The sequence below is a fragment of the Salarias fasciatus genome, chromosome 23 (genome assembly GCF_902148845.1).
Source record: "Salarias fasciatus chromosome 23, fSalaFa1.1, whole genome shotgun sequence".
NCBI classification, from domain to species: Eukaryota; Metazoa; Chordata; class Actinopteri; order Blenniiformes; family Blenniidae; genus Salarias; species Salarias fasciatus.
In genome coordinates, this window is record NC_043766.1 from 24,587,037 (window position 1) to 24,612,124 (window position 25,088).

At 45.8% G+C, this 25,088-nt stretch overlaps 1 protein-coding gene across 5 annotated transcripts in view; it reads left to right on the forward strand.

The window, feature by feature from the left end:
* Positions 1-24,126, forward strand: part of prrc2c (proline-rich coiled-coil 2C) — a 35,639-nt gene extending 11,513 nt beyond the window's left edge. Inside the window, exons 2-34 of one of the 5 annotated variants that reach the window (XM_030084077.1) lie at positions 2,160-2,329; positions 2,933-3,107; positions 4,577-4,686; positions 5,107-5,232; positions 5,327-5,625; positions 5,718-5,797; positions 6,131-6,267; positions 7,574-7,661; positions 8,294-8,480; positions 8,578-9,211; positions 9,322-9,494; positions 9,944-10,202; positions 10,294-10,504; positions 10,591-13,029; positions 14,677-14,840; positions 14,923-15,077; positions 15,448-15,901; positions 15,979-16,064; positions 16,149-16,343; positions 16,442-16,699; positions 16,839-16,931; positions 17,098-17,199; positions 17,287-17,458; positions 17,550-17,771; positions 18,104-18,225; positions 18,314-18,468; positions 19,915-20,146; positions 20,243-20,353; positions 20,430-20,624; positions 20,706-20,806; positions 21,721-21,823; positions 21,921-22,163; positions 22,254-24,126. In XM_030084077.1, coding sequence (XP_029939937.1) covers positions 2,215-2,329; positions 2,933-3,107; positions 4,577-4,686; positions 5,107-5,232; positions 5,327-5,625; positions 5,718-5,797; positions 6,131-6,267; positions 7,574-7,661; positions 8,294-8,480; positions 8,578-9,211; positions 9,322-9,494; positions 9,944-10,202; positions 10,294-10,504; positions 10,591-13,029; positions 14,677-14,840; positions 14,923-15,077; positions 15,448-15,901; positions 15,979-16,064; positions 16,149-16,343; positions 16,442-16,699; positions 16,839-16,931; positions 17,098-17,199; positions 17,287-17,458; positions 17,550-17,771; positions 18,104-18,225; positions 18,314-18,468; positions 19,915-20,146; positions 20,243-20,353; positions 20,430-20,624; positions 20,706-20,806; positions 21,721-21,823; positions 21,921-22,163; positions 22,254-22,511 — 8,454 coding nt within the window. In that variant the 5' untranslated portion in view covers positions 2,160-2,214 and the 3' untranslated portion in view covers positions 22,512-24,126. Of the gene's footprint in view, positions 1-2,159; positions 2,330-2,932; positions 3,108-4,576; positions 4,687-5,106; positions 5,233-5,326; positions 5,626-5,717; positions 5,798-6,130; positions 6,268-7,573; positions 7,662-8,293; positions 8,481-8,577; positions 9,212-9,321; positions 9,495-9,943; positions 10,203-10,293; positions 10,505-10,590; positions 13,030-14,676; positions 14,841-14,922; positions 15,078-15,447; positions 15,902-15,978; positions 16,065-16,148; positions 16,344-16,441; positions 16,700-16,838; positions 16,932-17,097; positions 17,200-17,286; positions 17,459-17,549; positions 17,772-18,103; positions 18,226-18,313; positions 18,469-19,914; positions 20,147-20,242; positions 20,354-20,429; positions 20,625-20,705; positions 20,807-21,696; positions 21,824-21,920; positions 22,164-22,253 lie in introns of those variants that run through there. The other 4 variants (XM_030084072.1, XM_030084076.1, XM_030084075.1 and 1 more) reach the window with 4 other exon arrangements.
* The last annotated feature ends 962 nt before the right edge of the window (positions 24,127-25,088 follow it).

The following is a 25,088-nucleotide window of genomic DNA, read 5'->3' on the forward strand; positions in this document are numbered from 1 at the left end:
CTCCTGTGAAATTCTAGCTGACTGATTTGTTGGCTTTCATGACGAATGCTTATCAAGGTGAGATAATTACTTGGAATACATTCTACGGTAATAATATAGAGCTCTTGATCTGTAATATTGTTGCATAAAGCATTTAAATAAAGCATTAAAAAGATAAAGAAAAACATTTTACTCTTAATGAGGTTCCCAAAAGAATCATTTCATTGAACTAAACATTTTGTCGGACTCCATGCAGCAATTACTTGTTTTTCAAAGAAATATTATGCAAAGTAAACGTGTGTGTGTGTGTGTGTGTGTGTGTGTGTGTGTGTGTGTGTGTGTGTGTGTGTGTGTGTGTGTGTGTGTGTGTGTGTGTGTGTGTGTGTGTGTGTGTGTGTGTGTGTGTGTGTGTGTGTGTGTGTGTGTGTGTGTGTGTGTTATGTTTAAAGAATATTTTGTGCGATTTTCAATATCAGTAGTGGCTGTCCCATTGAGCTTTTTTCACTTGAAGTTTTATATATTACCTACCATGGAGTAGATGCATCAACAGAGTAGGTCCGTATGACCACGTCCTGCCTTCAGCTAGCCACTAGGCTAATGATAGCAGGCTACTATTTGTTACAGTGCATAACACACACTTTCATTCTTATTTGGATTAAAAGTTGTGAAGACACCAACATGTGCAGTGGTGGCACTGAAGGTGATGTTCGATTGTCTGCTGCTATTGAGGTGTTGGGTTTAGTGCTTCAGCCTCCAGCTTGTGGTCAGCAGACTCTAAGCTCTGCTCCAGGGTTCACAATGTCTTCACTTTCAGGTTTCAGCCCGGAAAGCAAACGAGACTCAGCTTGGTGCTTGAAGACAAAAAGTTGGATTTTCATTGATTCGTGTGCGGTCGTTCAAACAGCAAAAACACTTATAAAGTTTGAATCTTTTTCTTGAAATCTCAAAGTGACACAGTGTTCGGCAGTTAAAAAAATACACACTGAATCTTTCTCACCTTAGTGTGGAGTTATGCTGAGTGTGCAGGGCCTTGGTTTTTGGAACGCATGAAAAAATATTTCCAAAAATGTATTAGCACAAAATGCTGGTTCTGTTATGTTTTCTGAAGAGCTAGAAGCCAGGTATCAAGCCATATATGATTTTATATACCTATAATCTTTTGAAATGTTTTCTTTTCCTCCAAATATTACCTGTTTAACAACAAACTGTTTTGCAGTTTTATTCTTGATGAGGTCTTTTCATTAATATTCACATGTAATAGATCACATGTTTGCTCTCTTCTTAACACAAAATACTCATTTCATACCTCAATGACAGAGTTTGCTTGATTTACTATTGAGGTCAACTAAGGCCTGAATAATGGGTTGAAGAGTCAGCGAGACAGGACGTCACCTTGGATTAAAGCAGGGGTATTTTTTTCATGAATATGAACTTTGGAGTTACACAATACAAATGCTAGCTAACCCATTCATTTCTGTCTTGTCACTACGGACAGGAATTGGTTTGTGTACTTCTCATAACCATAATGTGTAGACTCTGGTTGTGGAGATCCCTGTTTCAGGTCTCTTGCTAGTGGAGTGTGTCTTATTCTTACTGCAATGAATGCCTCATTATTGGGCTTTCTCTGGAGGTGGTGGTGAAGTTGCCATCGGTTTCAGACATGTTGAAAAAGGATAAGATCTTTAACGTGTAGGACAAATAATGGAGACGCCTGCTTTATCGTTATGAGGAAATTTAAAGAATGCTTTTATTACCTATTTAAATAAATATATAATGGTGTTCTGGGAGAAATGTCAAATTACAGACAAATGTATCTCACATTTGTAACATGTACAATTAATTAATGTCACACACTGAAAATTGAAGGTTCCTCGGAAAAGAGAAAAGAAGCACGCATACTGCAGATCTACAGTTTAATAAAGAAATCTAAATTAATCCACTCAGTCTAGACATAAAGAGGGTTTAACAACAGTGATTGTCAGGAGTTCAATGCAGAGATGTTCAGATCTTTTTTTTTTCTTCTAAGTGCTTTGAGTAGAAAGAATCTGTGAACACCAGCGGTGGCCCGCTGGGTACATCACAGAGAGCTGGCATATCTGTTATAGTTCTGTATGAAAAGCCAATAATCTCTGCAGCTTTTGTGACGTTCTTGTTTTTCCCCTCTCACTGCTGTGCTACAGGAGGCTGGTTCTGGGGGCAAGGCCAAAGGACCAGACTCAATGAGTTTCCAGCGAAATGTCCGAGAAGTCAGGGCAGAGCACCAAGGCAAAGGATGGCAAAACAAAGTATGCGACCCTTAGCCTTTTCAACACCTACAAGGGCAAATCTCTGGAAACCCAGAAAACTGCAGGTAAGTCCCCACTGCTTCGAATGCAAAGGAAAATAACAGTGTTAAGTTTAAATTGCTCATTCATTCCATTGTCTGGAAGATATGAATTCTATATGAGTAGGTTACGACTCTCCATCCATTGTTTTTGTAGTCTTTCTGGATTTTCTTTGTATAGTCCTTTGTGATGTTCTCATGCCGTTTTTCATTGGCTGTGGGAAGCTTTTTGTCTTGAATTTTTGGAGTCTGCAACGTTAGCGGAACATGGATGCACAATGCACAGATACCTAACGGATCATGTTTTGGTCAGACTTTTCAACATTTTTAATTTTATTGTAATGCCAATAAGTCATCAAAAGAAGGTTTTAGCCAGAGTAAATATAAGAAGTAACATTTTGATTTGAAAGCTTAATTTTGAACATGTTTAAAAAAAAGTCAACAATCGAAGAAAAGAAATAAAACACATATTTATATAGATGATTTAAAACATGCATGTAGACAGAAATAGATTGACAGCTAAGAGTCTTCTACATACATCAAACAATAAATAGACCCTCAGAATACACAGATCTTCTGTTTAAAAGTAACAATAATTATGCTCTTGCACTGAAAATGTTTCCTCCACAGTTGCTGCTAGACATGGGCTCCAGAGTTTGGGAAAAGTTGCTGTTAGCCGGCGGATGCCCCCTCCGGCAAACCTGCCCAGCTTGAAAGCCGAGAACAAGGGAAACGACCCTAACGTCAATATCGTCCCCAAAGACGGTAGTGGATGGGCATCCCGAACTGAGGCGGGAGAAGAGAGGTAAATAAAACTATTAGGTTGCATCTCTTTCACTGTACAAGAGAAAGTAAGAAAACCATTTGAAATTCCCAACAAAAGATGGTCATGACATGTCATCTGTTCGAAGTCACAAGTACTGACTCCAAAGAAAAGCTAATGGGACAAACCTCTGGGGACGTCACTTTTTTTTTTTTTTCCCCAGAAGCAAAATGAATATTTAATGCTCGGGGGATTAATGGTACAAAAAAAATTGTGGCTCAGTTTGTAGGTTCTCCAGCAGTTTTAACCTGTAGCCTCTTCTCTTAGAAAACATTCCGGGAGGCCCGAGCTGTGAGCTTTACTAAATAGAAACTTCTTTAGCCTAGCCTTAACAATATAGACTGTGTAGAGACCCTCTCACTGCTTTACTTACGGTGCTCAAAAAAACAGTGGTAATCAATACTAAACAAATGTCTCGCCTCATTAACATGGTATCATAATGTGGGGATCTACTTTGTGTGCTAAAACTAACACTTGCAGTACTCACACATTGAAAGTACTGGCACCATTGTTGGTGGTGAAGAAGCTGAAATGAGTCATCACCTTCATCAGCTGACAGTCTTGCACCCTTCTGCCTTCCCGTGGCCAGCCAATCAGCAGTCTTCAGCTGGATCAGGCAACGCGTCCCACCTGCAATGCATCAATCAGTCAATTAACCAATCAGCCAGTCTCTCTCTCTCTCTCTCTCTCTCTCTCTCTCTCTCTCTCTCTCTCTCTCTCTCTCTCTCTCTCTCTCTCCCTCTCTCCCTCTCTCTCTCTCTCTCTCTCTCTCTCTCTCTCTCTCTCTCTCACACTCGAGAGGAGACAGCAGATCCTCATACTTATAACAAGGCAGAAAAAAAACATGCAGCTTCTTCCACCTCCTCTTCCTTCTTCAAAAAGTGGTTGACAACTAGGCTCCGTGGTGTTATGCTGCCACTGCCGGACTGGAGTGTGGAACAGGAATTGCAGCTTATGAGAGACGCCGAGGCATCTGTCTGAGAACCCAAGCATATCGGATACCTACACAGGGAGCTCACCTGTACACAGCCCTGTACTGATCCCAACGTCCTGTTCCAAAATGGCTCCGTACAAATTCACACCTATGTGATGCATGTGTTGAATAAAGACATGAATTACTGTATTGATGTGGATTGATATTAAGCACTTGTTTTGTCTGTACTTCTGAATTAGTCAAGTACAGAAGTAGATCAGATCACACTTGTTGGCCAGTTAAAAAAAAGAAAGAATAAATACTCTTTCTTGCTATGATATAAATGAATTTTTTTTTTAATTTATTTCAGAATTAAGGGTGTATTTTTAGTCTCTTGTTGCAAACTAACCTTTTCTTTTTAGAGCTTCAACAGCATGACTGTTTAAAGATGAATCTCCACAACTGTGAAAGAGGGAGGAGTTTTGCCTCTTTTTTGGATTAGCATTGTTTTTAATATTTTGAGTTTTATATGTCACAGTCAACAGGAGACACCCCCACCTCAGGCCAAACCAGCAGCACTTCAGCCACCAGAGCTTTCAGTCGGGGGCAGTCGTTCCTGGGCAAACAGCAAGCAGACACAGCTCGACGGTGAATACTTCAGTCATTTGCTCCCCTGACCTTCCACCTTCTCATACACACATCAGAAATTGCTTCTATTCCACACTCATCCTAAAGTTATTGGCAGGCTATGAACACCATTCAACTTGTCTCCTTTTCGTGTTCAAAGAAGTTTACACTCTTTGGCTAGTTTACATCATTGAAGTACGGTAGGATAAATATAATCATTCTGGTTGACTGCCCAGAGCATTGTAAAGTGTAATATTAAGTAAAAAGTGAACGCTTTTGTCATTGTTGTTGAGGTTGTGCGACACAAAATTACACATGCTTTGAAAGTTTTGAAAAATTTCCTCATGTGTTGCTTGAATGAAAGCTAAATGAACTTGGAGAGTCTGGGGTGAAACCTTTGGATGCACTTGTAAGTTATTTGTGTGTTTCTATTGTTTTTAGGATCTCCGCGCGTGAGCAGCCATTTTCACCAGGAGTTTCCCAGCTTGCAGGCTGCTGGTGAGGCGGAGAAAGGAGATGGTCAAGAGGAGGAGCCGTATGGACCGGGCCCCAGCCTCAGACCTCAAAGTATGTCCAGTCTCATGCACATAGTCATGATTTGTTGTCCACTTGTTAGTTTCCATTTTCCCATTACGTTCTCAATATTTCTCTGCACTGTTAGATGTTGGCAGTTGGCGCGAGGGCGGAGGCAGGAATTTGAACACTGCGCCCAGCCCCCTGGACATGGACAGTAGGGTTCTGGAGGACGGGAACACGGCCTTCGGTACCGCTACGCCACCTGGGGAAGCTGAAGAACCTGGCCGAAATGTAACCACTGATGGTCAGAGGGAGAAGAGGGATGGCAGGGAGAGGTTGCCCCCCTCTGGTCCTCCTCAACCGAAGGTTAATGGCGGGCAGCAACCTCCCACGGGGGTATCGCCCCACTTTGACCCTGCTTTCAGGAGCATGATGCCACCCTATGTGAGTCATAGACTGACACTCTGTCACAACTTGAGGAAGAAAATGTGTGTGTGTTTTCTGTAATGACTGTGTCGATTCTTTCTTCTTTCTAGATGTTCCATGCCTATCCCCAAATGTCTTTTGGCCCTGGGCAAGGGAACTTCAGATACCCAGTGCCACAAGAAGGAGCAAAGTGAGTTAAAGGAGAAAGCTGGAGAGGAAAACTAAATTAAAGGCTCTCCTATGATTTTTGTGCAGTTTTAATTCTTAATCTCAGTAGTCCAGGTCAAATTAGCAATGTTTTTACCAGTATTTCTCATTTTGAAAGCACATATCATGCAATCCACAGACGTGCTATTTTTCTTCTTGTAAAACAAGCACAATGTGCCTGACAGAACCTGAGAGCTGACAATTATCTATTAGGGAATAATATTTGACTGGGTGCATTGAAGTAGTGAATGCACTCTATAAATTAATGCAAGGCCCACAGTAAACATTTTTTTTTTCCTCCCTGTTTTGTGTTCAGGGGTCCTCGTTCATCGCGACCCCAGCAGGCACCTTCCCAAGCCTGGCTCCAAGACCCAGACAGACCATCGATCATCAGCGCAACTGAACTGAAGGAGCTGGACAACTTGGACACTGATGCCGATGAGGGCTGGGCAGGTCAGGAGCTTCAGTCTGTCTGAGTTTAACTAACTGAACCTGGAGGCGGGACTTAGTATTGTGAGTCCCTCCGCCTCGACGGCAGGAGCACCCAATCAGGAGCTGAGGGTCGTTATCTAGTTGAGCCACACCTGCAGTCAGTGGCCCAGCTGCATTTGATTGCTCTTTCTCCCAGTCTAGGGGAACTCTCTGCCAGGAGCTGCTTGTGGCTGGGGCCCTGAATGGTTTGTTTCTGGTTCTTTCTTGTGGTCTTCAGAGCACTTTTGTGGAAGAGCACTTTTGACAGCGATGCGACCATTGCTAATTTGGAACCAGGTTTTAATTAACGGGGGCTGGTCTGGGAACATTTGTGTCAGATTTTGTTTCTAGTTGAAAAGACATTGCGTTTGCTGCAGGTGTTCTCCATCCTACAGTTGAGGCTGCTGGAGAGATTTGTAAGTCTGTGTCTCTGCTGCTGCTGGTGAAGCTTCTGAGTAGCTCAACTTCAAGGCGCGAGAGGTTGCTGTTGTTATAGTTTGAGCTTAAGAGACTGGAGGAGTGCAGATTAACTCAGGGTTCTGCTGGTGTTGGGGGTCAGATTCCTGGGGGTTTGTCTGGTCCTGCACAATCATTTGTTGTGTCAATTAATCTGCCTTTGGCATGTGCAGTCACTTTGTCCATGTGTGGTGGAGAGGCAGAGTCCAACCCCGAACAGAGTGGCAGCGAGGACGATGGGTCCCCCGCTCTGGCTGTGCCTGAGTCTCTTCTGTCCGTTTCTCACATTGACCTGATAGCAGCGCAGCAAGCCAGTCCTTCCCTCGGTGCTTCGTTCGAGTCTGTGTCAGTTTATGCTCCATGCAGTACTTGTGGTTTCTCTGTATGTCAGAACATGCCACACATGTCAATTGACCAGGACGCCTTCTCAGGAAATTAAACCTCTGCGTGCTTTCCGGAAGCGGTTGTATGTGGCGGGGGAGAGAGCTAGGCGGAGCCTGGTCTCTTCCCAGGCCAACATGAAGTACTGGTGTGCTCGTAAGGCTGAGGCTCGTCAGCTCAGTCCTGGGGACCAGGGTTCTGGTGTTGTTGCCCCTGAAGACATCTCCGTTTGAAGTCAGGTTTCATGGTTCATTTCCAGGCTTAATTCATTAACCGGCTCCAGTGGTCTCTCTGGGTTTCTGTTCTGCAGGGCGCTTTTTGGGAAATAAATCTTTTTTTACCCATCACCACCACAAGGCTGTCTCTGTTTTGTTCCCACTTTGGAGCTAGGTTGTAACAATAAGCTTTTATGATTGGTTAGCTTGTTAATGCTTTGTGTTCTGCAATTCAGGAGCTCAGATGGAGGTGGATTACACCGAGAAGCTAAACTTCAGTGACGATGAGGAGAACCAAGCTGCTAAAGAAAAAGGAGAAAACTGGTGAGCAATAGGATGGTTTCATTGTATGTTTAACTTTTGTTTCGCACCACACCAGTGATTCTCTGTCTCCCATGTTAGTTTTAAATTATGCTCAACATTTCATTACTACACCTACTGGTAATCATGATGGTCATGTTGCCTCTGAATGGACCTGGTACACACATTTATCACCATAACTGCTAGGCATTCTGTAATATCTAGAGGATTCCAAAAACTACCAGAAATGAGAGAAATAGTACTTTGTGCCCGAATACTAGTCATTAATATGACTCCCAGGGCTATCCACTCTCAAACTAGGTTTCTAACACGTTATTGAATTACCATTCACAGTTCTGCAACCATAATCCAAATTATCTGTATTTCTTTAAAGTCAGAGGGTTAAAAATACAGCATAATTCTTCTGTTTTGGAGTTTTACACAAGAATTTTTGACATCAGTTTTCTCAATGTAAAAGATGAACTCCGTAAATCAGTTTCACCTTGAAGCTAAACAGCATTTCTAACATTGAAGCTAGAGATGGTTATCTTTATGTGAAAAGTATGGGAAAAATACCTGAAGAAGTTGCTCTTGGTGAGATTAGAATGAATGAATGAATACCTTGTTTGTTTTTTCACTCAATTGTTTTTTTCTAGGGAGTGGATGGGTAAAGTGGATCGCATAAGGTCCCGGACATCAGACACTCAGGAGGGTTGGAAGGAAGGATCGGAGGACCGTGGGGGCAATAAAACCTCTTGGGCAGACAGTGTGGATCCTAGAGCGCCATCACCGGGCAGCATGGCACAGCCATATAATAAATCAGCAGCTCCACAAGACTACCAGGTGAAGATGGATGCGTTTCACAACAATACTGTTGCTGGGTTGCTTTTGAGACTGAGTGGTTGTCTGTATTAATTTTATTTTTTTCATTTAACCCCAGGGTGGGAATCGTACAGTCGGTGGCGCTCCACCCCGGGGAGGCAAACCACAAACGCCTGGTGCGGATGAGGACTCTGATGCTTGGCGACAGAAGCGAAAGAAGCCTGAAGTGTCTGAAGCTGTGGAGCGAGCTAGACGCAGAAGAGAAGAAGAAGAGCGGCGAATGGAAGAACAACGGCTTGCTGCCTGCGCTGAAAAACTGAAACGTCTCAATGAGAAACACCGACAGGTGAACGAGGGCAAAACTTCCACTGCTCAGGCCACCGTCGACGAGGCTGGAGCCAACCTCGAGGAAGCCTCCCTGTTAGCTCCCGCGCCCGTTTCTAGCCCAGCACCTTCAGTACCAGTTACACAATCGCAAGCCCCAGTAATTCAAGCTCCTCCATCTGAGAGGGTGGATCGTGAACGGGACAGGATGGAGCGAGAGAGATTTGAACCGAGTGCCGAGGAAGAGGTTCACTTGCCACGTCAGCCCAGTCCGCCTGTCCAAAGACCTGTGACTGTAGCCGTAGCTCCAGAGACCCCCAGTGAGACGGAGCCCTCCTTGGCTGAGGTCAGTCCCATGATGGAGGAAAATCAGACTGAAAGAACATCAGTGCATATCCGGGATTATTTTCACATAGAAGACAATAGAGGTGAGACGAGTAGGTGTGTGTGTGTGTGCATGTGTTCATGTTGTAAATGAGTTTCACTTATGTCACACTGCCACTTTAACATCAATCCTGTGTCTGCGCCTGCCCTGCAGCAGATGAGCCACACTTGCCTCTGCCCCACATGGAAGCTGCCAGTGGCGAGGAGGTCCCTGTTGGATCCCCACAGCTGGAAGGAGAGGCAGCAGCTGCTATGCGTCCCTCTCTCATCTCAGGCTATTCCAAACAGTTTCAGAAGTCCTTGCCACCTCGTTTCCTTAGACAGCAGGTAAGGCTATTTGCGGTTTAATGTTGCAGACTAGATCTTTACAGATAGACCAGTAGTTGGATTACACCTGGAGATGTACGATATTGTTATTGACTTTCAGGAGCCAGTGGGAGAATTGTTTGGATAAAAACTGAACCCTTATCAGTCCTTCAACTAACATATTGATGTAGCAGTCACAGAAATTAACGACATGCCAGTGTCGCTCACAAAGCCTCATCCTTGCAAATTTTCAAATTTTCCCCCCTAAAAAGAAATCTGCAAGTGTTTGTTTTTATGCAGTTTTGTGTTGGAAATCACATCAAAGTTCAACAAATATCCTACTCTTTAGAGCAGTTGGATTAAAAAAAAAAATGGCTAAAATAAAGTTTTGACCATAAGCCAAAAAATAAAGTATAGTATATTTTCATACACACATATATTGATAGAGATTTTTTTTTCTTGTTCTGTAGGAGCAGATGAAGCAGCAACAATGGCAACAGCAGCAACAGCAGACCGGAGGCTCTGTGTCCCCATCAGGTGGAAGTGTGCCTGCGACCCAACAGCAGCAGCAGCAGCAACATCGATCTATGTATCAGCCCATGGGCCCTCACCACCAACACCTGGCCTCCATGGGCTTTGACCCCCGCTGGCTCATGATGCAGTCTTATATGGACCCCCGCATGATGTCAGGTCGCCCTCCTTTGGATATGCCAACTAACCTTCACCCAGGTAAGTAGATTTGCAGAAATTGGGAATGTGTGGTTATGTTTGTGGGATTTATAGTAATTAATGTGAAACGCTGCTGTTTTTAACTCTTCAGGGAGGATGCCTCCAAAGCAGATTGTGCGTAGAGAGCCCGGTGACAACTCCAGTTCAAGCTCTGACTCATTTGATCACTTGACCAGACCAATCCGTGACCATGGTTTACCTTCAGACTCCCGCATGGTATGGGGATCAGAACCATACCCGCAATCTGAGCCATTACCTTCTGTAACTCCTCCAAAGGGGCGAGATGACAACAAGGAGCAAAGGTAAACTTAACAGATTAACCAAAGAGCATGAGTCAATATCAGAAAGTTGAACTTTATAAACAACATAATTTATATTTTCTTTACAGATTGGACTCTGGTTTGGATATGGACAGGGGTCTTTCCTCCATTTACCCCCAGGATCACAGTGCATTGGACTCTCGCAAAAGTAACTTCTTCCGGGACCCTTCAGAGTCCATTTCACCATTTACTCCGGGTCCGGAGGATGCTTCAGGACCTCTAGAAAGAGTCCCTGTGGGCTCGGCCTTTGATCCTGAGGAGCCAGGTTTGCCAAGTGGAGAGGAGGTTGAAGCTCTTGGTCAAGCTATGCTCCAGAGGAGCGTCTCTCAAGGCTCCAGTCATTCCCTCAAGCTTGATGAGCCGAGGTTTGACGGTCTACCCCTCAGTACAAAGTCACTAGAGCTACAGGACAGCAGCGATGATAAGCCACAGAATGAGCTGTATTCCCAAGCTGCGGTCACGAGCAGCAGGGCCACACCTCCCGCTGATGGATTACACAAACAAGAGAAGCTTCCCCTGCCAGCTCCAAGCAAGCAGAAATCTGACTTGCGCTGGGGTGGGAGATCAGGGGCTGGACGAAGAGAAGGACCAGGGGGAGAGAGACCCATACGCAGGTCTGGGCCGATAAAGAAGCCTGTTCTGAGGGACATGAAAGAAGAACGGGAACAAAGAGAAGAGCGAGAAAGGCGTCGTGAGAGGGGGGAGCGAGAAAGAGGCGACAGGTCCAAAAAGGATCAGTCTTCCAAAGCCCCTTTTGCCGCCGCTGCTGTGTCCGAGAGCCCCAGACCTCAGGGAGAGGCAAAGAGAGAATCCACGGAGGAGACACCAGTTGCACATCAGAGGGCCAGAGACTCTCAGCCTTCATCGGGAGTGCCCACCTCTTCCTCTCAGGAGGAGAAAGTAGACAAACCATCCACCATTGACAAACATCCAGAACCCAAACTGCCCGTCAGGAAAGAGTCGACCCTTCCTCCACGTGCCTACCGACGAGAAGAGAGAGATCGAGAACGGGAGAGGGAGAGGGAAAAAGAAATGGACAAGGACAGAGACCGCGAGTGGCCCTCGGACTCGAATTTCAAAGGACGTGGTCGAGGGGAATATTACTCCAGAGGCCGGAGCTACCGGGGCACTTACAGTGGCAGAGGAAGGGGAAGTCGTGGGAGAAGTCGGGCAGAATACCCTTATAGAGAGCCTCGATCGCGCTCTGATTTACCCTCTTGTGGAGGTACTGCGGCCTTTCGCAACAGGGAGGAAAGCGAGACGCGCAGTGAAAGTTCAGACTTTGAAGTTATACCAAAACGCAGAAGGCGTCGTGGTTCAGACACGGACTCTGAAAGTGAAGGTGGGAGGGAGTCAGCCAGTGATACAGGACCCTCTGATCGCGAGCCTAGCACCAAACCTAGCCGTCCACTGCGGAGAGATCTCCCAGGAGAGGGCCGGTCAGGCCTCAACAAGCCCGGCTTCGGACCGCCTCACTTGGGGGACAAGGTTGGATCAAGAGGCGACGACGAAAGCCGACCGAAGCCTGGGTTCCTTCCTAAAGGTGAACCTTCTCGTCGAGGGAGAGGAGGATTGTACAGCAGACGAGGTGGGCCGAGGGAGCGCGGTGGCCCTCGCGCCACCCCTCTCAGACGGTCATCAGCCAGAGAGTCTTCGTCTCAGTGGCCTTCCAAACCCATGGAGACATTCAGGCCAGAGGACGCCGAATCCACACAAAGATATGACAATCCTCCCGGTGAAAGACGTCCACCAAAATCCGATGGCAAGAAATATGGAGATGGGGGACCACAGAGTAGCAGAGAGAGGCCCCGTCGATCCAGGCCCGCAAGACCCCCGAGGCAAGACAAACCTCCCCGTTTCAGGCGCTTGAAAGAGCGCGAGGCAGCAGTGTTGGCTAGTGGAGAGACTGCCCCAAGCCCCCCTGTTCCTTTGCCCTCTGTGCCTGCTGCTGCTGTCCCCAGCTCTGCCCCGGCCCCTGTTTCCCTCTCTCCAACTCTGTCCAGAGCTCCAGGAACCCCCCTAACTGTGCCTGCAGAAGTGCCAGCCACCGTACCTGCACCTGACCTGCCCTCTCCTTCAGAAGCGGCGCTGCCTGAGACCAGCAGCCCCACCATCGCAGCAGTCGGCACTAAATCCCCTGACCTGTCGAACCAGAACTCCTCAGATCAAGCCAACGAGGAATGGGAAACAGCCTCTGAAAGCAGCGACTTCAACGAAAGGCGAGAACGAGAAGAGAGGAAAGGTGCTCTGGAGGCTGCTAACGAAGCAGCCACAGCCTCTGCTCCAACACCTGCACCTCCTCAGGGCTCTTTGACCCCAAATAAAAGCCCACTTGATGGAGGAATGACTCCAAAACGTGAAGGAGCTCCTGCAGCCAAGAGGAGTTTCTCCAATCAGCGGCCAACAGAGAGACAAAACCGCAGAGGCAACAGCGGAGCCAAACCAGGCCGCAGCTACACGGGAGGCAAGGGCGAGAGGAGGGGAGGGGCTAAAGCAGGCCGCAAAGGGTGAGTGTGAAACAATCACTCTTTTGTCTGTCGAGCATTCACTCTGTCTGCTTATATTAACACTTTCACAAAGAAGTTGACTCTATGCAGTACAATGGCACAATGAAACTCTTGTCAAGTTACTATTGACCCTAATTAAGTGATGAACCTAATATCAGAACATCAGAGCAAATGTAGTATTTGTATAGGTTATTCTTTTTTTTTTTTTTTTGCTTGTGTGCTTTTCTCTTATTTTATTAGTTTCGTTTACTCGTCAAGAGAAGCTATTACAACGGGCAATTTATTAGACAAATTAATCTGTGTGCGGTTTTCTTACTGCATGCCGTTTGTTTTGACAAGAGCAGAGGTAGCCCCTCTTTCTGCAAGCTCCTTTTAAAGAGGACAACTAAAAAGATTGATTTACATTAATAAAAGAAAACACCAGCTCTATCACATCTGAACTGTGTACATCTGGCGTCACCTGCTCCGTGGCATTTCTGGTTTCAGATCGATTTTCAGGAGACAGACCACTCTGCTACAGATTTTAGAAACACTGCGTGACTTACCCGGACTGCTTTTGCCATTTAATGGTTGATAATCTACACTTGTAGTGGACAAAGTCTGCATGCCGAATATGAAATTTTGATGCTTGATTACGAGGCAATATGCCTAGAATTATTGGATCACATCATTGTCTTTCTGGTCAAACTCTCGTTGGTTGCTGTGATAGTTTTGTTGTGGGGCCTCATTTGGGCGGGGTCGAATTAAGCATCTCAGTTTAGGATGAAACAAGCAGTATTCTCCCATTCAAAGCAATTTTGATCGATAAATGAGTCAGTAAATAGAGTTGCATGAGTTTCCACATTGTTTTTTTTTTCTGGGTTTATTTGATCTTGTACTGTTTTGATATAGCCTAAAAATAACTTTAGCTTTTATGCGTGAGGTTATATGTTAAGGCAATACCAAAAAGGTTGATTACTTTGATATGTAAATTCTTGGTTGCATATTTTGCCTCCTCCACACTGCAGTCCCAACAGAAGCTTTCCATCGGGCCGAGCAACTCGCTGTCATCTGTTTCATGAATGATATTGTTCTCGCTACGGTTCTCAGCAGCTCTCCACATGGGAGTCTGTGGTATGATGTTGGGAGCACACCGGTAAAGTCAGTAAACGGTTGCTCTGAGAAATTTTCCATCTTGAAGGTTAAAAACCAGCAGAACAGCCCAGGCCTTCCCACTACCACCACTGGGTTTTTGAGAAGAGTCTTCATGTTCTTTGTGCTCCGCAGTGGTTTTCATCTTGGATCTCTGCCATGCAGGCCATTTTTGCTCTGTCTCTCTCTCTCATGGTAGAGTATTGAACACTGACCTGAACTGAGGCCAGTGAGGCCTGCTGTCCTTTGAATGTTGTTGTGGAGTCTTTTGTGACCTTAGATAAGTCGTCATTTTGCTCTTGGGGTCATTTTGGTGGTCGAAAAATCATTGTAGCACCATGTATTCTGGTTCATTGAAATACTAGAGCATTATTGCACCCAACCCATCAGCTCTGTCAGCCTGTGGTACTTGCAAAAAGTCTGTTCAGAAAAATTATGTTGCATTGATGCACGTTGATATCATTGTCCTCCCTCAAAAGTACCTGGACTAACTTTGTCTTTCTGTAAATGCAACAGACCTGGAGCCCAACAGAACTTGGAGGCAACCGCACCAGCAGCTGGAGGATCAGCTCAGAGGCCTCCAAAAGATCAGGCGGCACGTCGCAAGGATGACGCCAAGCAGGCCACCAAGAAGCCCAAAGAGAACGCTCTTTCTCAGTTTGATCTCAACAACTATGCCAGTCAGTAGACGTGTTCATCCACTTGTCTGTAAATGTACTCCAATTCGTAACGTAAAAATGAATGGTAAATTTGTTTCTGTAGGTGTGGTCATTATTGATGATCACCCAGAGGTCACCACCACAGAAGATCCACAGTCCAGTGCAAATGATGATGGCTTTACAGAGGTCGTCTCCCGAAAGCAGCAGAAACGCCTCCAGGATGAGGAGAAAAGGAAAAAAGAAGAGCAAACCACTCAGGTGAAGAGGGCTGTCTTTCATTGATATTCTCTCTAGATTAAGATACCTGGATTCTTTCTTTTTTTTTTTGTGACGTATCTGTAGAAATGTCAAATGTGTAATGGAGTGTTGTGGCCCTATTTTTTGAGTTGACTTCAATTTTCAATATCGGGCAATTATTCAAAGTTGTGGTACAGCTCATATTATAGGTATGGCATGACAGTGACTGCTGGCATTGGGGGTCATCAGATGACTTATTTATGGATGCAAAGCTTAATTACTCCTTGATCAGTTTAGAATTTTTGGATATTAAGAAGTTGTTTGTGATGAGTATGTTGACCAAATTCAGTCATCAGGTTCAGAATAACAAAAAAATTCTTCTCTCCCACAGAATTGGGGTAAAAAAGTTTCTGGCGAAAAAACAAGAGGAGGCGGGGGAAAACTGCCACCAAGATTTGCAAAAAAACAGTCATCGCAACAACAACAACAACAACAGCAGCAGCAGCAACAACAGCAGCAGCAGCAACAATCACCGCCGCAACAACAGGCTTCACAGCCTCAGCCTTCTGTAGCCTCCGCTCCACAGGCCCAGCAGCAGCAGCAGCAGCAGCAGCAGCCCGCCATTCCTGCTTCCCAGCATCCTCACCTTCCCCCCTCCCAGCCCGCTGCATCTCCTCAGACTCTGGAAGGAACAGTGGCCCCTCTGTCCTCCATTCCCCCTGCTACTGTCGACTTCAGCTCAAAGAGCCTCCCCCCTGCACCAGCGCAGACACACAACACTCTGGGTACAGAACTGTGGGAGAACAAGGTAGCGGGCTCCACCGTCCTTCCTGACGTCAAGAAGCGTAAGTGCAATTGTTCATTCCTTTTTTCTTCTTCTGTCGTGAAGCCAAGTTTAAAACGCATAATGCATATATTCCAGTAGGTCCTATCAGCCCGCCTCAGCCACCTTCCGTGAGTGCCTGGAACAAACCTCTTACCTCCTTTAGTGGCACTGTCTCCTCTGAGGTGGGTCGAATGTACATGTCACTTCCCATGAGGTTGTTTCCATGTGTTGCCTCCTGATAAACCATAAAAATAATTGCGTTGCAGGGTGTGAAGCCTGGAGCAGAGAGCAGCGTCGAGTTGGGAATAGAAAGTATTCAGTTTGGAGCTCCATCGTCTGCAGGCAGCACTGACAGCGATGGAGTTCCTGCTATGCTAGAAAGTGGCTCTGAAAACAAACTACCTGCTCCCAAAGAACAGAGACAGAAACAACCTCGAGCTGGCCCAATCAAAACACAGAAGGTAGGAAGTTGCTGTAACACAGATGCTTTTTATTCCAGTAAAAATGTAATGTGGCTTGTAAAAAGAAAAAGAAAAAAAAAAACGTATATTCTCTTCAGCTTCCTGAGATGGAACCTGTGGAAACAAAGGAGTATAAGCCCGGTCCCATTGGTAAAGAGCGCTCTTTGAAAAATCGTAAGGCCAAAGATGCACGTGGAGGCGAAGCGGAAGGAATAGAGAGTGGCGTACCTGGAGCCGTTGTCAACCGAGCTGCAGACTCAAGTCCTCCTACCAGTGACGCCACTGTACCTGAGCTGGGAGGCGACATCGAGGGCATGATCACCGTCCCGTCGGCGGAGTACAACAGCAACTCCAAGGTATTCCACGTGATGCCGTCGTGGCGAGGCTGCATGTTCTGGAGTTAAAAGTGATTAGGGGGCGGAGGTAGACTGATGTTTAAAGTTTTGAATCCTAAGGTATGTCAGGTTAACAACTATGATTGCGTTTGCTGTTCAGGAGTCTGTGACTGACTACACCACCCCCTCGTCCTCACTGGCTGATAGTGTTCCCTCAGGAGGGAATAAAATGGAAGAGAGCTTGGTAGCCAACGTAAGTGTGTATTTAATACATAATAATCATACTTTATTAATCCCTTGGGGAAATTCCAGTTTCTAAAAAAAAAAAAATAGTGTCTTGATGTATTCAGAAGAATAACACAACACAAGTGAGGTCTGCTGCACCTAACCAGAGACGGCTTTCTTTTATTGGGTTTAAGGTGGCGTTGCCTCACTCACTGCCTCTTCCTCGCCGAGAAACCCTGCAGCAGAGCACCAGTCTGAGCACCGTGTCGCCTGCCACCGTTGACCTAACACTAAAGGTACAGAGATGAGCAGCACAGTCCACTGACCAGTGAGGAAATAATCCTCAGAGGTGTTTCATAGGTTTACTTTTTCATCCTCCCCAGATGGAATCGGCTCGTAAGGCGTGGGAAAACTCCCCGAGTCTGGAGAAGAATTCCCCCGTCACATCCTCCTCATCCCCCATTACCTCTTGTGCTTCCTCGTACTCATCCTTCTCTTCAGCCTCGATGCCACAGATCCCTGTAGCTTCTGTCACCCCCAGCACCTCCCTGTCAGGTAGTATGCGCTAATTACTGCTCCCGCCACAACCATAGAGGATCAGACGCTGATTTCCTGTAATAACCTTTCAACTGTGACCAAACCGCAGGTTCTGGTACCTATACAACTTCATCCCTCAGCACCAAGACAACCACAGCGTCTGACCCGCCGAACATCTGCAAGGTGAAGCCTCAACAGCTGCAAGGCGGAGGCCTGTCGTCCTCCAGCAGTAGCAGCAGCAGCAGCAGCTTCTCTCAGCTCGGCTGTGTGCCTCCACTGCTCCCCCAGCAGCAGCAAACCCCGCAGGTGTACGTCTCCCAGTCTGCAGCAGGTGAGGGAAACATCAGAGCTGTGCAGATGCTTTGCTTTTGTTTTATACATTATACAGGTGCAATGAGGAAAAAGTTGAGAAGCACTAGAAATTGACACATTTTTTTCAGTGATTTAGTTACATTAGGTTATACTTGAGACTTAAACTAAACTTTCAAGCGTTTCTAAGCTAAAATTCTAAGAATCTTTGAAATATTTAGATTAAACTTCCAGCTTACTGTAATCTATTAAAGAGAAAATGAACTTCTCCGTTATTTTTTAATCCTTTTAAGATGCTGTCTGTTTCTATGATGTGTTGAGAATCCGTAAGGTTTCATATTGTGTATAATTTAGGTTCTGCAGCTCAGATTCCAGCCTTCTACATGGACACGAGCCACCTCTTCAGCACCCCGCACCCTCGTTTGGCTCCCCCCTCCCTCGCCCAGCAGCAAGGCTTCCAGCCCGGCCTCTCGCAGGTAGGTTGGACCATCACAGCTCAGAAACGCGTTGCAGATGTGTTTTCATGTTTTAAGTTTGAACGGTCTGTGTTGCCTCGCCTTACAGCCAACAGCAGTGCAGCAGATTCCCATCCCGATCTACGCTCCGCTGCAGGGCCAGCCTCAGCACCAACACACACACCAGGCGCAGCTCGGCCTGAGCACCGGGCCTCCGGTTTCACAGCCGCAGGACCTGTTCAGCTCCTCGCTGCAGCCCTACAGGTAACATTCACACGTGTGGTTCTCTGCTTCAGACACAGCTGCAACAAAGCATCACCAGAGATGTTGAGGTTTGCCGTCGTTCTGAAAATGATCGGTTATCAGTGAGATTATAGCAGTTAGAATTCTGTAAATGTTTTAATAGTTCTGACTTAACTCAACTTAGAACTACAATAAAGTGGGAATATTTATTTTTCCAATATTTCAATGTGAATAAACCATATTTTTCCACATTTCTGAAACAGAAACAACTATTTCAAGCCTTTTTTGTTTGATCTCCCACAGTTTTACTTGGCCCACGCTTTACAAGTGAATTTCATCTGGAGAGGATTCAAATTTCTTGAGCTGTGTCATTCCTTTTTGTTTTGACTGGAGTGAATACCTGATACAGTTTAAATTTAAAAAGGCTTCAGTCAATTTTGTTCACATCTTTTTGAGAAATAACTGGCAAAACAAACTTGTTGATGCGGTCATCTTTTATCTCATGAGGTCCATTTTACCGGCAGGTTGGCTCAGTCCCACACGGCGTAAGATTTAGGGTCACATGACTCTGGCCAGCCTCTGTTTTTCCCCCAAGAAATGACAATAAGATCCTTTGTTATTCAATCGGAGATTAGTGTAAACATCAGCCTCCAACATCTGTTGAGTTTATTTCTGTTGTGCTGTGAAGGTTCTTTTTGGTTTTGCTTATCACCGCCTGCTCATTTGTTGCTTATATGAAAATTGAGTCAGGATTCTTTTTAATGGTTGATATTGGTCAGTTCCCTCATCTGGGATTTCAGCAGCAAACTCTGGGACAACATTTAGAAAAAAAAACTATTAACCATATTATTGGTGATATGATATCCTTGTTTAATGAAGTTAAATATATCCCAAGTTCTGTTTATATTATTCTCAATTTCACATAATATATTTTAATATTGCTTTCTGCTAGCTTAATTTTTAACTTAATGAACAATTTGTACGGATTTCTTTTTGCCACAGCATTTATTATTCCTTTACTAAGCCACGTACTTCTCATATTTTTCTTCCTTATGCAACCTTCATCTGCCGAGCAGTGTGTATTATACAGAGAAATAAATATATCCAAGAAATTGCCGTTTGCGCTGTGTACATCTGTTTCTCAGTAGATGGCACTCCAGTCCTGCAGCATCAGACCATTGTTGATGGTGTTGATAGTATCCTCTTTTTTGTTTATATATAATACATAAAATAATTGAAAGTGTACAATTGAATAAGCAGCACCTGTCTAACTTTGATATTGTGCTTTTTTTCCTTTTTCATTAGAGGAAATCACTGTTTTGCTAACAGCTACAAACTGAAATGAGTTCACCAATTATTTCATTTAATTGTGACGGATTAAAAAGGTGGTTGTCCTTTATATCTCTGAGGTGTCACTGTTACTTTTCTAAAGCAGTACTTGCCCTGTCCTGTGCCACTCGTCCGTAGGTCTCAGCAAGCCTTCATGCAGAGCAGCCTGTCGCAGCCCTCCATGATGCTGTCCGGACCTTCACTGCACAGCTATCCTGGAGTGCAGGCGCCTGAACTGGGCAAGCCTCAGTCCAACCTGGCTTACCAGCAGCCATCATCCACCCAGCACATTCCCATTCTGTTTGAGCCACAGCTGAACCAGCCCTCCGGCATGGGAGGGTCGCAGCTCATTGATACACATCTGCTGCAGGTGAGCACACCGCACACTGCTCACATCCGACTAGGATCGCCATGAGCTTTCTTGTTTTGTTGTGGCGATTCAGTCTGACGTATTTCTTTGTTTCAGGCTCGACAAGGGATGAATCAGCATTCAAACATGTACTCAGGGCAGGTGCAGCAGCACGGGCAGAGCAGCTACTACAGCAACACCCAGTCACCCAGCTCTGCCATGCAGCAGGTAACGTGAACCTCTGATGCTGGTGAACCTGTGCAGCCTGTGGAAAACTGGTTCAACTCTGAGGTCTTGTCCCCAGGTGACCGTCCCTCTGCCCGGCTCCCAGTTGTCCCTGCCGAACTTCGGCTCGGGTGGAGGTCAGCCCTTATTGGCACTGCCTCCCACTCCGCCTCAGGCGCAGCCCCCCAACATCAGCCGACAGCCTCCGGTCTCCCAGCCATACCGAGGCATCATGGGCCCCAACCATAACATGATGCAACCTCCCACCAGCAAGGTACGGCCCTGGGTGTGCGTCAAGTCAACGGCTCGGCTTCTATTGAGTTCAGGAACTTATTTTCTGTCCGATTTGTCGCAGATGGATATGGACCTGAAACTGTTTGGCAGCGGGATGGATGTGAAGCCGGGGACGCCGCCCGTCAGTGCCAGGAGTACAACACCCACCTCCAGCCATTACAGGTAAACGTGGAGAAGCTTGTACTCTCTATAAGCAGCGCTGTAAGCTTTTATTTATGAGCTGTTGTTTCACAGAATAAAGTCAGTTGCATCAGAGGTGGAGAAGCAGTTCTTTATTACAATAATACATTTTATTTGGAAGCACTTTTCAGGTCACTCGAGGTCAATGTACAAAGAAACTCAATGAAATGCAGACAGGTTAAAAAGAGAGAGAGAACCTGTCCACTCTGGGTAAGGTGCATTTGGAGCCAACAAGAAGCGTTTGTTTTGTTGTTTAGTATTAGAAAGTTGGAGGTGAAACATGGTTTTTATTCCAGAAAGGCAGGAGGTGAGGAAGAGGGGTGGGAAAGTGGAATGGATAGAGCTGGGTGTCAACCACGAAGCAGTGGAAGGAGATACTGAATGGACTCTATGCACAACTTCACCACTTCCTGAACTTCAGGAGGCTCCTTGTTTCCTGTATTTCATGATAGGACGAGCTGATTAATCCAGGTGTGCCTGACTTCTGTAACCACAACAGTAATGGTCAGACACACCTGCATTAATCAGCTCATCCTATCATGAAAGGTAGGAAGCAACGGAGCCTCCTGAAGTTCAGGAAGTGGTTGAGTTGTGCATAGAACCCATTTACTAGGGGGATTAAAGTAGGTAATGAAAAGGAGGGTCCCCGTGACAGAGCCCTGGGACACACCGGTGGTGACTAGACCGGAGTCGGACGTGAACAGTTTGAGCTGGATGTACTAGTTAGAGTGTAACCAGCCGGAGCGGGATGTGACCGATGCTAGTGGAAGGAAGTCTTGTCAGCAACAAGTGGGACAGCAGGACGTCCTGCGTCGTCCCACAATGCACCACAGGACTTACAGCTTGAGTGTTTTCTTGCCCTCCCCCTGCAGGGCAAGCTCTACCTCTCCGAGCAGCCAGTCCAGTAAAATGAACAGCTTACTTTACCAGAAGCAGTTTCAGCCCAGCTCAGCCGGCATGAGAATGACGCAGCATTTCCCTGGCCAGTTCAACCCGCAGGTATGCCCCAGTAATGTAACCTCAGCAGCCTGAATGTTTTGGTGTTGCTCAAAGAATTATTTGACTGATTTTTTTTTTTCTTTTTACCCCCTTGTAGATTTTGTCTCAGCCCAGCATCGTATCTCCTCTGGTTCGACCTCCTCATGCTAACTCCTTTGTTGGAGGTGTGCAGCGTTCTGCAATGGGCCCTCCAATGTCGCCTAACGTGAGTGGTGGCCTCATGCCTCACCCCCGAGCCCAGCACCCGCAGCACAGCCAGCACCCTGCCCGAGGCCCCTCTGGCCCGCCGCTTGCACCCAGAGGCACGCAGGCAGCTCTGAAAGCCGAGCAGGACCTAAAGGTATGTTTTGTTGTGTCGTCTTGGTGAATCGGATCTTGGATTTTAGTGGGAGTGGTGACTAAATTTTCGTTTTCTCTTGGCTCCCTGCAGGCGAAACAGCGAGCTGAGGTGCTCCAGTCCACTCACAAGTTCTTCTCAGAGCAGCAGCAGCAGCAGATGAAGGCCCCACAAGTCAATAAAGCGTCTCGACTCGATCAAGTGGGGAAGCCCCCGCTCGACGCTTCTTCCCCAAACCATCAGCCCGGGGGCGATCGCCCGGATTCTGACAAAACCCCCGTGTCCACGGCCAAGCCCATACGGACTGGCCCCATAAAGCCGCAGGCCATCAAACCAGAGGAGGGCAAGTAATGAGCTCCTGACCCTCTCAGATGATGGAACGAAAGGATGGAAGAGGAAGAGAGAATCCAGCCCCATTCACTCAGCCACCACCTCATATCAACACTGGAGGACAGCGTGGGGGGGGGGGGGGGCGGATACGTTGGTTGGTGATCCAGATGGTAGTGGTCCTGACAGTAGGCACTGACGAGTGCAAACAAAAATCCTTTCTCTTCTTTCTTCCTGTCTTGTCCCACGGTTCGTGTGGACATTTGAGTTGGATTCTTCCGTCATATTTAGATGCTGATTAAAAATTGCTGCACAAGTTGTTCCATAGAAATCTACTTTGGAGGTAGATAAAGGGGAGTTCAAGAGAGTAAATAGAGATTTGCTGCTGAGTTTTGCCATTTTTTTTTTTTTTTATAGCCCTCTCATTTCTGTTCATTTCCCAAGTAGGATCGCACATATTATAGGAGAAGCCTGTTCTGTTCAAGCAAAGAAGGAATTAGGCTGGTTTTTGTAGTCAAAACACAATCTTAGTTGTCATTTAGCGAAGCACACTTTTTGTTGTCCGATCTCCTGTCATAACTAATCTAGAGATTTGTGCACATGCCCGCACATTCAACGGTTTTCTCACTGGGTTGCTGCACGGAGACCTGGGATCTGAAATTATTTTTTTTGTTTTTTGGGTTTTTTTTTCTTTTTTGTTTTTGTTCCACCACAATGGAAATGTGAAAAGTTGCAGCATTGATTAAATTCATGATTCGTCTGCCTGTGAGCCCTTGCTCCTGCCTTTTGCTCTCATCTCCTTGCCTGAGAAATAGACGCGTTGAGGTGTGTGTGTGTGTGTGGCGTGTGTCTGGTGTGTGCGCTCGTGGCATATGCATGAGAGGAAGTGTGGGGCGCGTTGCTGGACTCTTCTGTTCATTCAGCCAAAGGTTAAAGCAAGAGAAGAAGTCAGAGCATTTGAGACTACACAGATGATGTATGATCACTACTTCAAGCTGTATAGGCCTGTCACACACCCTTCCACTCCTCACACACCCATCCTATCCTGCCACACATACACACTTAACTACAAAGCACCCAGACCTGCTGCTATTGTCGGATTTCAGTGCCCTTAGGTAATGGATATATCGGGGTAGGAATTGAAGCGGCGAGTTGGATTGTTGCAACGATAGAAAAAAAACTCGTGTGTCGACCGTCACAGCGAAGAGCAACAGCGCAGGGAACAAAGAAGAAGAAAAAGTCAAATGAGAAGCCTCAAGTTCGATGCATTAGGGCAGGAGGACACTGTTTTTGTCGTTAACAATGAGAGCAATCAATGCTGTTTTGTCTCTGCCTCACCTCCGCTGGCTGTCTCACCCCACAGCGCTCTCATCCTGGAGTTGTGCTGACGAGGATCCTTCTGAATTGTATAGTAGTATGCACCGTGAGGTGGTGAGGGGCCCCTCCTCACATCGACCCTGCTGTGGAGAAAGGATGAATGGGGTGGGTGGGGGGGGCGCAATGACGTTTTTCTTTTTTGTTTTTTTTTGTTGTACTTGTACAGGGGTTTCATCGCTGTATTAAAATATGTACGGTCTTATTTACATTCACTTGGTTTGGTTACAGAAACTAATAAAAAATAATATACTGTTGAGACGCTTTCTTGTGTGCTCAGTTTTTCGTTTGTCTCCCACGTTTGACCGCTAGGTGTCGCCACACCACAACTTCAGTTTTGAGTCCCAACTTCTACAGTGGCTCTGTCCATTCAAAATGTGGCTTTATCATTGTTTAAAAAAAAAAAAAAAAAGTTGATTACATTGTTAGTTTCACATATTTGGATTTGCGAGTCTGTTTCTCGTCTGAGTTAATTTAGAAAATAGTTTCAATGAGAAATCTGTCGTTCCTACCTGCTTAATTCATCCCTGTGCAGGCAGACAGTCCACAGAGCCGACTGTCACAACTGTGGACGATTAGACACCAGAACCCTCTAACTCTGCATGAGACGAAGTGGTGTAGGTGATGGGTGGATGGAGGTTGTTTAACAGAGCCACAGGTTTGGCCACAGTCAAACTTCACTCTCATGACAGAGATCCCTTTGTAGATTTGTGTCAATGCATCCTTCAGACATTGCCCAGAACTAATCTGTTTAGTAAAAACATTTAACTGAGTGTGGCAGGGCAGTGGATTTTTTATTCGGATGTGCAGACAAAGCCACCTGGAGAATTACGCCCGAGAAAAAAGTTTGGTCCAGAGAAAAAAAGATAATACAAGTCTGTTTTCACAAATAAAAATTGCCAGTGTCGCATTTGTTTCTTATTTGCAAGTCAAAATGCTTTAGTTTGTGAATGATGTTTTGTATTTGCAAACCACACAGTTTGCAAATCATTGGGTTTTGGCATGATTTTTAATTACAGCAATGTATGTATTGGGTACAGAATAAACATTTATTAATGAAACCTGGAACAAGAATCAGATCTAAATTAATGGGTTATGTGTATTGTGACATCTGGATCTCGTAGTTATGAGATTAGGTGTGTGAAGTTGTTTCTTCAGTGAATACAGTGCAGTGTTCCGTACGCTGCGGCCTGATGCTGAGCAAGCCGCTGCAGCAGGAGGAGGTGT